Below are 13,409 nucleotides of genomic sequence, written 5' to 3' on the forward strand. Positions count from 1 at the left end.
CTCTGCTGCGGGGCTCCCGACTCCGCCTCCGCCGGCTGCTCCGCTGCCGGCCCCCGCCGCGATGCTCCCGGCTCCGCCGGTATCGGCCGCGCTGCCGCCGGCCCCCGCCGCGAGGCTCCCGGCTCCGCCGCTCCCTGACTCACCGTCCGCGGGTCCGCGGCTCCTGGCTCCGCTGCCGCCGGCTCCCGCCGCGTGTCTCCCGGCCTCGCCGCACGTGACTCCGCCGCTCCTGGAGTGGGCTCCGGGTGGAGCCTCCGTCCTTCTCTGCGGGTAAGCGTCTCCTTTTTATCTTCCCGCGCCGGTCCCGCACCGGCGCGGTTCAGGTTCCGGCACACATTAAGTTCCCCGCCGGGTTTCCGGGTCCTGGACCGGAAACGGGGCGGATTTCCAGGGTTCTTCCCTCGGGCCGGGCCCCGCGGGGTCCTGGCCCCCTCACACCCAACATGCCAGCATATTCACTTAAAAAGCAACGAGACTCTCCCACAAGACCATCTTCCACACCTTTTTTTCTTTTAAGTGCTGCTGGTAGCGAAGCATGAGGCCAAATCCCAATTATGACTAGCAGCAGTGGTGCCATATGCCGTCTTATCTGGAGAAGGTGTGAAGCAGCAAGCACTCTGGTTCACTGATTATTCAAATTATTTCTGAAACATTTGGCAAGTCCCTCCACTGAAATGAATTTCCTCATCCTCACAGCACTGGCTCAACTACAGTAGAAGCTACTTTCCCCATCCCACTTAGAGTCAATCCATGCCCAGGCTTGTTGAGTCAAAAAGTCAGCAGACTAGAGCATCTCGTGTTTGATCAACACTTGCTCAAATTGGATTCCGTGCTGGAAATACTTTTATTTTTCTGAAAATATGATGGGCAGAACCAAGTGCTCTGGGCTGATTATATAGTGCAAGCTGCTGCCGGAGAGAATTTATAATCAGGTTCATCGCATTGGTTTTATTTTGGTTTGGGAATGGCCCAGTTCTTACGTGACCCATCATGAATACTAACTTGAGCAAGGAAACAGTCTCAGCCAAATGTAGCATCTTGTGACACTGGCAAGATAGTAGTGATAAGGTAAAGGCTGGCCTTGATGTTTCTCTCATGCAGATCAAACAGCTACCCAGAGTCCTGCCTGGATTCAGACCAATCACTTACAAATGAGAGGATCAACCTGCTATATATAGACAGCAAACTGAAAAACGAAGAATTTTCAGCTGAAGAAAATACAGAAAATCCTACCATTTTTCTAAATTCCCCATTGAAGAATATATATATTTAAAGCCACCATTTTATAAAAAACTCCAGATCTGTAAGATGTTACAGTTTGTTGAGAAGGATTTTTTCCTGCAAGCACTTCTGATCAGTCAAACACCACTTTTAATCAAAGTTAATATGAGGGAAAAGGCTTCAGGCAGTCTATTTCTATATATCACAGTAATCTAATGCTCTTGTCCTGCCCTACCACATAGCATGTGGAGTCTTACTAAGATTTGTCTGGGCGACGAGAATACTTCAGTTATTACCTGGTAACTCAAACCACTAAAAATAATTTATCCCCATTTCTCTTTCACTTACAAGGTTCTGGCCATGAAAGAAAGTGGCTGGTGTATACACTCCATCATCACTTGTATAGGAATTGCTAGGTAAGCCACTCAGACAACAAGATTTTGCAGTTCTGGAAACGCAGCTCAATATTTCAGGCCTGATTTTCAAAACCATTGTGTACCCCTAACTTCATAATGAAGTGAGTAAGAACTGCTGGTATTGAGTAACTATAAAAAAAGACAGGCTTAGGTGTCTAGCTGGAGACCCAGAATTAGAGCTCACCTTTGACATGACTTCTCGTACTCACATGCCAACCCAGGGAGGGCAGCAGCAATTTCAAGTGGGTCACTTTTGGACAAGAATAAACAAGGAAGGGAGAGAGCTATCAATGTTAGGGCTGTTGCAAAAACTCACTCTCAGAACTCCTTTAATTTCAGAGAACAAATATGTCAGGCATGGGATGGAAGGGGAAAGGGTGGAAATCTAAGAAGCAGAACAAAGACAATCTTTATGAATTAACAAGCATAGGAAGCCTCCTGGGTAAAGAAACATGCACAACAAGAGAAGCCGTTAAGCCCTTCTAACAATTGAACCATGCATGCACAATATTTAGGGGTTGTTTAGAAAATGGAGAAAGCATTCCTTTAAAATAAAGATCTTAATTATGAATGATGCCACCGCTTGTGAAAAGAGGTGACTAAGCAGCTCACACAGGAGCTACAGGTGGTAGAGAGAAATAATGTAAATCCCTCACTTGCCTACCTCTACCAGCTCACCATAGTGCTAATATGAAGCCCTGTAAACTTTTGGACTCTGGGGTTCCCACATACCGCTCAACTCTGCATCTCAACTCTGACTCATGTCACTCCCTGCTGTACCAGTCCTGCCTTCCTTCATCACACTGCAGCAGGCGAAATATAGGCTGGAGATTAGGAAGGACTTTCTATGAGGGCAGTTAAGCACTGCAAATGATGACTTAGAGAAAATGCAAAATCTTCATCCCTGGAAGTTTTCAAGAGCAGGTTAGACAGACACTTGCTGGGATGGTTCAATCAGGGATGAGCCTGCCTTGAGCAGGGTGCCAGACTAGATGCCTGGCATGGGTCTCTTCCAGCCCTACTTTCCTCTCTGATCCTCTCTTTGCTAATTACTTCCATTCCAAGCTCTGGAACCTCCCAGTCCTTGGCTTGCCTTGAGCAAGGCTGCTTTAAATTAAACATATGAGCCATCTTGTTATCAAAAGCTGCTTAAGTTCCCGTATAACCACAGCCTAAGAGGGAACTAAATTCATGTTTCTATTTTTTTTCATCATACGGTCATCGAATATTATGCATCTTGACTCTCACAGTCTTCCTCAACCCCCACGTTTTGCACCTACCATTACCTATTTTAGAAATGATAAAAGTGATTAAAGGGCCTACCAAAAATACCCCTGACTTTTGGAAACTTGTATCCCTGGGGTACTTACCACTTTCTGAAAATCCCTCCCTACATGCTCCAGGTCACACACTGACTTTTGGAAGTGCTAAGCATCCCTAAGGGGACCGTAGATACTTTTCATAGGAATTCATAGGAAAATGAGGGTTGGAAAGAGGTCATCTAGTCCAACCCCCTGCTCAAAGCAGGACCATCCCCAACTAGATCATCCCAGCCAAGTCTTTGTCCAGCCAGGTCTTAAAAACCTCCAAGTATGGAGATTCCACCACCTCTCTGGGCAATTTGTGCCAGTAAGAAAAGTTTACTACTCTCTTAGTAAGAAAAGTTTTCCTTATATATAACTTTTAGTACATTGGAAGGCAGAGAACAATGTGAAGAGAATCCAGATGATACAACTTCTAGCTGGTAGCATTTAGATCCTTCTTCTTCTAGTATTCCCTTTCTCCTTTCATGTTTCCTATCAGATGAACCTACTAGGAGGCTAACTGATATTACTAATCTCATTATACAGGCTGTAGTCTATTTCTGTCTCTAAGTGCATTTTAGCACAGTCCCTGGTATTCATGTGTTAGTATTTTAGTCACTAGAAAGGCTATTTTGCTAAAAAAGATTGACACTCAAGCAATTTCATAGCACTTAGCATATTCTCAGTGAAAAGGGACTTCATTAGAGTTAGCTGTTCCTTTCAATTTACAATTCCTTTATGCATACATGCGGTAGTTTACGAAGGGCTGAGGTATAATCACTGTAACGCTATGTATTTAAACAGAACTACATATGTATCCTCAATAGTAGTTATATTTTGAGTAACTCTCATGTTCATACCAGTTTATCACCAAGTTAAAGTCATGCGCCATGCAAGTACCACACAGGAAATGCTTCACTCACTACAGAAATGCAGCCCCCTCTGGGGTGGCCTGCGGCAGCTGTTCAGCTGCACATGGCAACACTGCACAACAGGTTAACACAGTAAGTTCCCTGCTATAATGTGCAACTCAAAGGAGCTGTTACCAAATGGATTTGGGAATAAAACTGTATGGAGGAAGTGTGAATTGTTTCAGAATGACAACCTCACTGGGATACACCAGTCTGGTAGGATTTACACAAAGAGAAGAGTGGACTTAATGAGAGCTCCAACCTGGTCCTTCGCAAATGGAGAGTAAACTCCCAAGGATAAGGGACTGCAGACCTCCAATTAATATAGGCTTCACTGATTTTCAAGTAAAGACTAATGACATTACTGAGTGCCTCTTTTAAGGACTCTTAGCATGGTCAGTGCTCTCTTGGATATTATAGAAGACTTCCTCACTAGCCTGATGTGGTGTCTCCTTAAATGCATAAGACTCCTTGTGCCTTATTCTATATGTAACGTATGTGCCTATGCTCCTAGAACTTCAGTAGATGCTACAGTAAACAACGCAGCCAAAAAAGGCCTGGGAACATTAACTGCTTAGGAGCAATGTGTGAGCTCATCCCAGGTACAAGCTTTCCTTGGTCAAGCTTGAATTGTAATACCCGAGGCACTAGATGTCTAGCGTTTCATTGATTTGTTAGGGAAGTTTGAATATTTAAACACACCAGTATTTTTAGCGCATCATTCCCTACCTCCGTTTCTTTCTTGGCTTAATCAGTCCCTCCAGGTGGCACTTGGGCCTTGTAGAGATCCTGAGTTGGGTAGTGGCTGGCACATACATGGCAAGCTTACACTGTACAAAGATGACACAAAGTCATGGCACGTTCAGGCCATCTGTACCACTTGTGTGGGGCAACCCTGAGTGTGGAGGAGACCAGGAGAGAACTCCCAGGAGAGAGATGGAGCAGACAACGGTGGTCAGAGAGATGCTTGGCAGTCAAAATTCAGACTAATTGCCACTCAAGCAATAGCACATCCATTTCCCCTTCTACTCAATGGAGACAAGTCTCATTACCAGTGTAGGGTTGATTTTTGTACAGCACTTAAGGGATCCTTGCAAAAGAGGCACTAGAGAGAATGGCAAGAGCTTCCTAGCCAGCTGCAGCCTGGGCAGGGTTACATCAGGCTGTTTGAGAGAAGCTCAGCAGACGTGTAATACTAAGTGACACAAAACACTTGCACATGCAGCTCCACATACACACATCATCTCAGCAGCTGATGCACAACATTAGGTTGTGTTCACCAGGACATATTGGGCCTGGAATCAAGATCAACATAAGGGAACGGCGGAGACGCATCAGCCTCCTGGGGGTATAGTCACTGCCATAGCACTGATTGCAGCATTGCAGTTGAAAGTTTCCTGCTCTTATTGCTGCCTAGAATAGCTCCTTGGGACTTCAATTTAGGCAGCTCTGATAGCTACCTTTAAAAATTACTACCACTACAACTCCTCCAGCCACCATGACCCACCTATTATTGTCAGTACCACAGAAATCCTCCCCCTACCGCCCTGCCATCCCAGTCTTCTCTTTGACACGATGCCTTAGCCTGTGAAAGGGCAAACAGGCATGGCCTACCATGTTTAATCTGTTATAAAAGGGTCTGAAAGGTTCTCTTTTTTCAGCCTTTTTTTCACATCCTAGAAACATTCAGTCTGCTATCCCCAGATTTTGGCTCAGGTCTAGAGTAATTTTCCCTGTTTTAACCTTCTGCTGAAATAGCAGGAGGGGTCCAATGCTGAACAAAAACTAGTTTTCAGCAGTCTGAGCTAAAAATTACTTCTCTTCTTATTTAAGTAGGTTCTGCTGGTGTTGTAATGCTACCCATTCTCCAGTCTTACCCATAAACCCACAAGAATGAAGAGAAACAATACCAACATGGACAGCAAACTGACACCATTTTGAGAGGGCAGGTAGCAGCTTAGGTCACATGCGTGCTTCATAAAACAGAAAAGGGGACATAAACCCCGTCTGATTCCCTCTCCCCACCCTAGCTATCATATGGCAAACTGATCTGCTTGGAACACAGAAAAATGCCTTTGTTGAGGTGTTGGGAAGCGAGCATTATAGCATGTATGCAGGCAACACTCGATAACCTGGGGTTAAAATATTACTTTGGGATATGGAAGAGCCAGGTTCAAGTGTTTGTTCTGCTTCACTTGGAGTGATCTGGGATAAAAGACTCTGCTTTGAATCATGCAGAGTAGGTACTTGAAACTGTGTATGTGTGCACATCTCCCTCGCACACTCTTTTGTTTCATAAATCCATTCCAGAAGTCACTTAAAGTTACAATGTGGAACAAAAAGCTTCCAAATCTCAAAGGTTTTCTTGCAAAACATGACAGATGAATAGATATCAGCAGGGTCCTTCAGAGGGTAGGAGATGCAGTGCAGAAGGTTGTTCTGTAGTATCAACCAGACTGTGAGAAGGGACAGAGGAAGCAGGTGCTACATGCTCCTAGCAAGTTATGTGACTGTTTTGTACAATACTCTAATTTCTCATATTAATCATTTTGCCTTTCGCACCTTTACCTTTCTGATGCAGCAAGTGTATGGAACCCCACACGCCAGAGGCCCACTGTTGTTGCACGAATGGTACTGATTGACGTTCCAGTCTCTGTATTCATCGCCTCCACAGCAGGAGAACTGTAGAAGCAAAGAGAGAATTATCAAGTGACAAACACGTGTATTTATGGTATACGCAGGAATTTTGCAAAATGAACCCAAAAAAGGGCTAAGGCTCCCGGACACAAATAAACACTGTGGTTCTCCTTAGCTCTCAGACCAAGTAGCACAGCCTTGCTTAACATCATTGTACATGGATCTCCCCAAGTCATGGCTTGAACAAAGCAACTGTGGACTGCTGACAACACTGTAGGAATCAGGTGCAGCTTTTTTTTTTCTTGGTTTGGGCAGCACAAAATTTCAAAGGATGGCAGGTTGTTAGTTGTTCATTTGGTCTGAAAATTAAATGTAGCATTTGCTTTTGTAAACCAAAGCAACTTTCTGGATGGCCTGCCCTGGGGATGTGGTAGTATGTGGTAGATTCAAGGCAGTGTTGACATGCCTGGAGAACTAACACAGAACAATAGGGCGGTGAGTAACTTCTCTAATGATACACATTTTCAACCCCTGCGCGCGCGCGCGCGCGCACACACACACACACGCGCACACACACACACATCTAATCCTGATGGGTAGGTCCTGGATTTCAACAGCTCATTTATGGAATAGACGTAAGAGCCATAAAACACAAATCAACAGGAGGAGTCGTCACTTTGTTATGAACAATCAGAAACTTGCAGCTTGTTCAGGGCAGAACAGAGACTTTAAAAGTACCTGCACTTGTGGGTTTTCCTACCTGTTTCTGCACGCTACAGGAGCAAATGTGCTTTTTGGTAAACCTCAGCACACAACTGTCAAAAACTAGCTGGCGGTACCCTAGCTCCTATTTAGAGATTACTTGCAACAGGCTCCCAGGCACTGCACAGGCACTGAGATTTGCCAAATAAGTCCTGCTCACTTCTTTTTTTCTTTTCTTTTTGTAAACAAAAGGGCAATCCTATCTTTGACCATTTGAAACTGAAAGGGTCAGGGGCCATCCCCCCAATAATCAGAATTGCTATCCTGGTAAATCCCATAGGCCATAGAAAAGAACCCTTTGAGAGTAGATCCACACCGCAGAATGGAGGTATGATTATAGCATGTGCTACTGTAATCCAGCTGCCATGGGTAACAAGACCAGTTCTAGCATTTAGAGGGTCTACCACAGGCCAGCAACTAGTGTTTACACTACCATTTTCTCACTGCTACTTTTGAGAGGCCTGTGGCCAGGCACAGGAGTATGCCAATGCAGATATAATTTTCTGCACAGATCCACGCAACCTGTCATATCGCAAGTGAAGATGAGCATGCATGGTAGAAGGGAGACCTTTCCTCCAATAAAGGAAATCAAGTGCTAGTGACCCATTGTCCCTGCCTGGGGCTTGGAAGTGAGATTGTGCAGGATAATTAAGTGAAACAAAGCTCGCAATATGATTATGAGCCATTTTGTTCACATTGCTTTTAAAAAATAAATTAATTCTAAAAACAAATTATTGTGACACAGGCAATGAGAAGGAATTTAGTGCTGGTTAAAGGGACACATCTGAGAATCCCAAGAGCAGCACCAGAGCAGGTTCGCCACACATTCATCAATGTGCTTCCTTTCTAAATTACAAAGACCTTCTCTTTCCCGCAACAACTGATCAGCTTCCATGAGCCATGCAAAGCTTGCCTTGTAGGGACTAGGACCAGTTTTAGAAATGGGTTTCGTCCTATGGACTCCTGTTTTCCCAGATCCTGCTGGCAACAAAAACTGAACAGCGTTGTCCAAAAGAAAAGAGTGCAGAAATGAGCACCAAGGTATGTGCAGTGCTATTTAGGCTGGTAATCAACTTCTGGCCAATTTAGCCCATAAGCCGCAGACAGCAGCAGATCAGGCAGCTGGAGGCCGACATAGCAAAGAACAAATATTGGAGCATTGTTTGAAGCACATCTGGGATACAAACAGCAGCATTGATGCCCCTTTTGCGAACAGCACAGGAGATGTGCACAGCAAGCCAAGTTTCTGTGCTATGGACCCAGTCCTTCAGCCAGTCATTTATTCTTAATTGGAGTGGACAAATCATAAGGAATGAATGAGACCAGGAGACACGGCTTATCCTCAACCACCCAGTTCCTGGATACGCTGTGAATGACTGTGGCCTGCTTAATCCAGATATCTTGCCTTCTTGGCTGCTCCCTGAGAACATTGCCTCCAGGGCCTCTGCATTAGTTGGTGTTAGATCTGCCTCTGAGATCAGTACACTCTACACATTTTGCAATCCACAAGGCAGCATGGTACCAAGCTCTTCTACTACCGAGACTGCACAATTGTTACTAATTCACACAGAACATTAGAAAGAACCGTACACAGCACCTGACTGCTGTTTTCCCTATAAAAGTCTTTGTCCATTTACATTCATTTGTTAATTCACCTGCTGTTTCCCAGAGTGGAGTCTTTTTCAGCAGGTCGTTCACTCATTTTCTAGTGTTAATGAGGCTTTCTTGGAGTGCAGAGTTGTAAGAGAAGCTTATTATTAAACTGCCTTAGGTCTCATTTCAGCTCAGCTGAACTCTGTGCAGGGACTGGGAAATGGGGGGAGAGCTTGTAACACCTGCACACTCCCTGGATACTAGACCTTGAAGCTTTTCAGGTGAAAGTGCAGCCCCCCTTCAAGGTACATCACAACAGCTCAAAGTAGTGGCTCCTCACAGTGTGTTCCCACCAACTTTCCAGCAAGCTGCAAAGGGACAAGGCAAAGGCTGTTTCACAGACCCTGTATCACAGGGATTCCCAAGGGACCGGTGCTCTGAACTTTACTACACCAGGACAGAATGGCTACAGAAGAGGCCAGAACAGCGCTAACATGTCCCCAATATGCACCTCCATTCACCTCATCCCCACCCTCTTCCCAGGAGAACTCCCCCCCAGCCCCCCCACCTCATTTCCTCATACAAACAGAACAATCATGGCCCTGGAAAGATCAGACTCATTTATCTCTCACTCAGGTTGATTTAATTATAGGTGACAGATCTGTCCTTTTCCTTAAGATCGCACAGAAGATGTTCGCTTTATTGTCTTTAATGAATGCATTTCTCTGCTCTATCTGACACTCCGGCTGGCTAATGCCATTCCACAAAATGCTAATCGGACTCTGCTCTCTAATGGGAATTTCTCTTCCCCTGTCAAACTCATTTAGAGATCAAATGTTACCGTTACAAAAGAAGAGGCTTCATTTTTTAAAACCCACACAATAAAGAAGTTTCACGAACTTCATTTTCTGTTCTCTGCCAAACAAAGCTGCGCTTATTATGCACCAAACCAAAAGATTATGAAACAAACCCATTTCTTTATCTTTTTACCTTTAAAGATGTTTCTGTTTGCTGCTGAGGACAGGGGTCAGAGCAGCAGTCCTGAACTATCCTTAAAAACATAGCTCAAAACAGCAAGACATTATCCCTTTCCCCTCCTGCCTAACCAACATTTTCCTAAAAGACTGTTCAAACAAACAATGGCTGTGTACAGAAGTTGCTTTTTTTCTGCCATTTAAAGTGCTTTATTGCCATGACTTAACAGAAGTGCATGGCTTTACAGCACTTTAACAATGGGTGCAACACTTCAAATTAACACTTGTTAAATGAGGTATTAAATTTGAAGTGCTGTATTTTACAGCACTTTGGGCACAGACAGAAATGACATTTGTTTTGTGACTGACCCCTTGAAATCACTCTAAAGCACCGCTCAAACAGAAGAGCACAGATGCAGAGCCCTCTGATCCTGTGAAAAATTAACCCTCATTGCATGAGGGTTCAAATGAAGCTGCTGTTAAGTGGAGTGACTTAATTAATATCTGTCTGATCCGGCTGCAGCACAGCGTGCTGTAACTGCTATCTCTGGATGGGCAGGGGAGAAGGCAGGGGGGGAGGTCCCTTCTGGACTTTTCTCAGCCCCGCTGGAGCAAGGGGAAGGCCAGTGGATTGGAGCTCCTCACTTTGCAGGGGGCTTCAATCTACCCCCCTGCCCCTGTAGTGGTGTTGAGAAAACCCCAGAAGACCTCCCTCCCCTGCCTTCTGCCATTCCCATCCAGAGACAGCAGTGGAGTTGGGAGGGCAGGGGTGGAGCCGGGGGAAGACACAGCCTCTCTCTCTGGATTGTCTCCAAATTGGAGCCAATCCTCCACCCTCCCAATCCAACAGCTAATGTCTGTTGGATTGGGAAGGATCAGTCTAACTCGTGACACTTTCTATGAGTTGCCATGAGTTAGACCCAGGAGTTGCATTTCTGTCTGCACCCTTCAGCTAGCTACAGTGCATTAAATAACTTCTGCACACTGGTCCAATTTCTGGTGATTTTGTAGTAACCCATGGGCTTTGTGAGCTTGGTTAGTGCTCTCTGACACCACCAGGAGTAGCCCAGGAGCAGTAGCCAAACCTGCAAAAGCCAGAAACCCACCGTGCTCCCACCAGCCAACTCAGAAATCCTACAGCAGTTCAGAATGTCTGTGACAGTACGGGTGCCTGTTCGAAATCTCTGGGTTTACCTTGCAAAAGTATTTCCACACCTAACATTATTATGTTGTGCAGCACCCTTAAAAGGATATTGCATCACTCTAGTCGAGAATCTGCTCTGGTAGCTTACCATAAAGCACAACCATTCATAGCTCTACATAATTTAAGTGGGACCCAGTCTCTCACCCCAATAACGCCAGTGAGAGGAGGAAATCAAGCCCTCTGCCTTCCTTCATGTTTACTATTTCACACATCTGAAATGCTCATAAAAGTTGCACTGTGAATACAGACTCAATTCACACTAACATCTATTTGAATCAAAAAGATTATACATGGGGCCCAAGTCACATCCTCAGTTCCAAATGTTGCCACACTTAGGAACAATGCGTCAACCCAGAAGGTCAGGCTTCTCTCATTTACTTTTATAAAAACCTCACATTCTGCAATTTCACTGGACAGGATGCATTAGCTATTTAAGTAGCCCGTGCCATCTGAAACATCAATTTGCTGTTCTGTTTGCCTCACATTTTTCACCTCCATGACAAGAGAGAAAACGAAAACCCAAACTACGCCTTACAACTAATTAACTGTGAAATTTTAAGGCACATGTAAGAACATGGTCTGCCACACAACCGGTGTGCGCACTGGAGACTCCCATCCATAATACGTGACACAGAGGCACATGTTGATGACAGAAGAAATGGCTAAAAGTGCATGTCTTGTGGTGCCACAGACAATATTACGTAACAACAAGCAGGAGGTCTGGATTCAAGTTCTCACCAGATCCCTCATTCTCCAAAGCAAAAGGAGTTGTTTCAGGCTCAGTCATTTTTCCAGCGTGCCTCAACCCCGAACACCTCAACTTGTAGCTCAGGTCCCTCAACAACTGTAATAAGGTGGCAGCAGATCTACAATCCTGGTGGAAAACTAGTGTTAAATCCCTCACTGAAACTGTTCTCTTTTAGCTAATTTGAGAGTCCCCACCAAGCCGCCTCTGACAAAACAACACACCTCTCTGGTTTCATAGTCCTAGGGCCAAAAACTGGCCCAGATTTCCAGGGCTGCTGAGCCAGAGAGGTCGTGTAACCTGGTCTTACATACTCATAATGATCAGGCTGCCTGGACTCAAAGAGAAGCTTGTGACAATTCAGGCTGGAATTCTCAGAGGAATTTTTAAGAATCAGATGCCCAAATGGAGAAATGAAATGAAACAGCACTGGAGTTTTGATTAGAATTAAGTTCTCTGCTTCAAACACAAACCGAGCAAGTTATTGTGCGTCAAACCCAGCATTGTTTACAAGCAGCTTACTGTGAGAGATGCAAGCATTTATGTTTATTTAGGAAAAAAAATCAGAAATAAGACATGATGGGCAAGCAGATTTTTGCACCAATCCCCAGTATATTTCCCAGGAGAACAGGCTGAGGGAACTGCAGCCGCATCTTTAAGATGCTTAGCACGTGGGAACATTCGACAAGCAGCAGCCTCCCCAGAGGGGTTTCAGCAGGTCAGCGACAATGATCAACTGCGGCTCAGACCTGGGGACACGTACCCTCTGCAAGCAACAACACTCCTCTTTGCGGGCAAAGAAACCTCAGCTCTTAAAAGCAAGTGACAGCATCTTGCTCTTGCTCCCACTCCACAGCTTCTGCCTATTCCTAATGTGTTTGCAGGCTGCTAACACATTCTCTTACCCTGCAAATTTGTGCTTTGTTTTCCTTTTGCACAAAAAAGTAATTATTTAAGTTGGATTCACATTAATCCCACTTCCCTTTCAAGAGCTACTCGCTCCTTCCTTTCCTGAAGCACACGTAGGTTGTGATTACAGGTGCAATGCTCTCACTGGAATCCAAGCATTCCCCGCCTTCAGGGAGCTGCAATGCAAGCACACATCTACCTGCTAACAGAGGCAGCCGCGTACATTTTAGAACTCGGATTTAATTTTAGCTTGGGTTTAAAACAACTTCTTGAGAAAGTCTGCAAACCAAACTAATCCAGCATTCTCCTGCTGCTCAGTTCCCTGTAATTAGCCATGTGGAGATTTCCTATTGCTGCTACAGCTGGATCCAGAAAGGTACAAACCGATACCTACCCAATCCCACCCTTGCAGGTAAGTGACTGTGGTGGCCACAAGAAGCCAGTCAATACTAAATAATGCTTCAAGCTCTCCAGTGTTTACTCCTCTGGGCCTTTCAGGGCATCCTGTGTGCTCTACAGGCATCCCATAAAATCCTGCGGGCAGGGTCAGGGGTGTAGGTTGTAGCCGTGTTGGTCTAAGGACATAGGCAGACAAGGTTCTTCGGGCAAATCCAATATCTTTTATTAGACCAACCCAAAGAGTTGGAAAAATTCTGGTTTGCAAGCTTTCTGGTACAAATACCCTTCCTCGGGTTTATTGGAGGGGCCTGCATTTTGGAGCACAGGCAGCACC

General features: G+C 45.1%; 1 protein-coding gene across 1 annotated transcript in view; it reads right to left on the bottom strand.

Annotated features, from left to right (window-relative positions):
• LOC149862152 (tetraspanin-15-like) overlaps positions 1–13,409 on the bottom strand; it is a 196,014-nt gene that overhangs the window by 66,731 nt on the left and 115,874 nt on the right. The window contains exon 6 of the mRNA XM_090052857.1: positions 6,421–6,534. Within this exon, the coding sequence (XP_089908983.1) occupies positions 6,421–6,534 (114 nt within the window). The remainder of the gene's footprint in view (positions 1–6,420; positions 6,535–13,409) is intronic.

Source organism: Crocodylus siamensis, chromosome 6 (genome assembly GCF_052110815.1).
Source record: "Crocodylus siamensis isolate JL-2025a chromosome 6, ASM5211081v1, whole genome shotgun sequence".
In the NCBI taxonomy this organism is placed as follows: domain Eukaryota; kingdom Metazoa; phylum Chordata; order Crocodylia; family Crocodylidae; genus Crocodylus; species Crocodylus siamensis.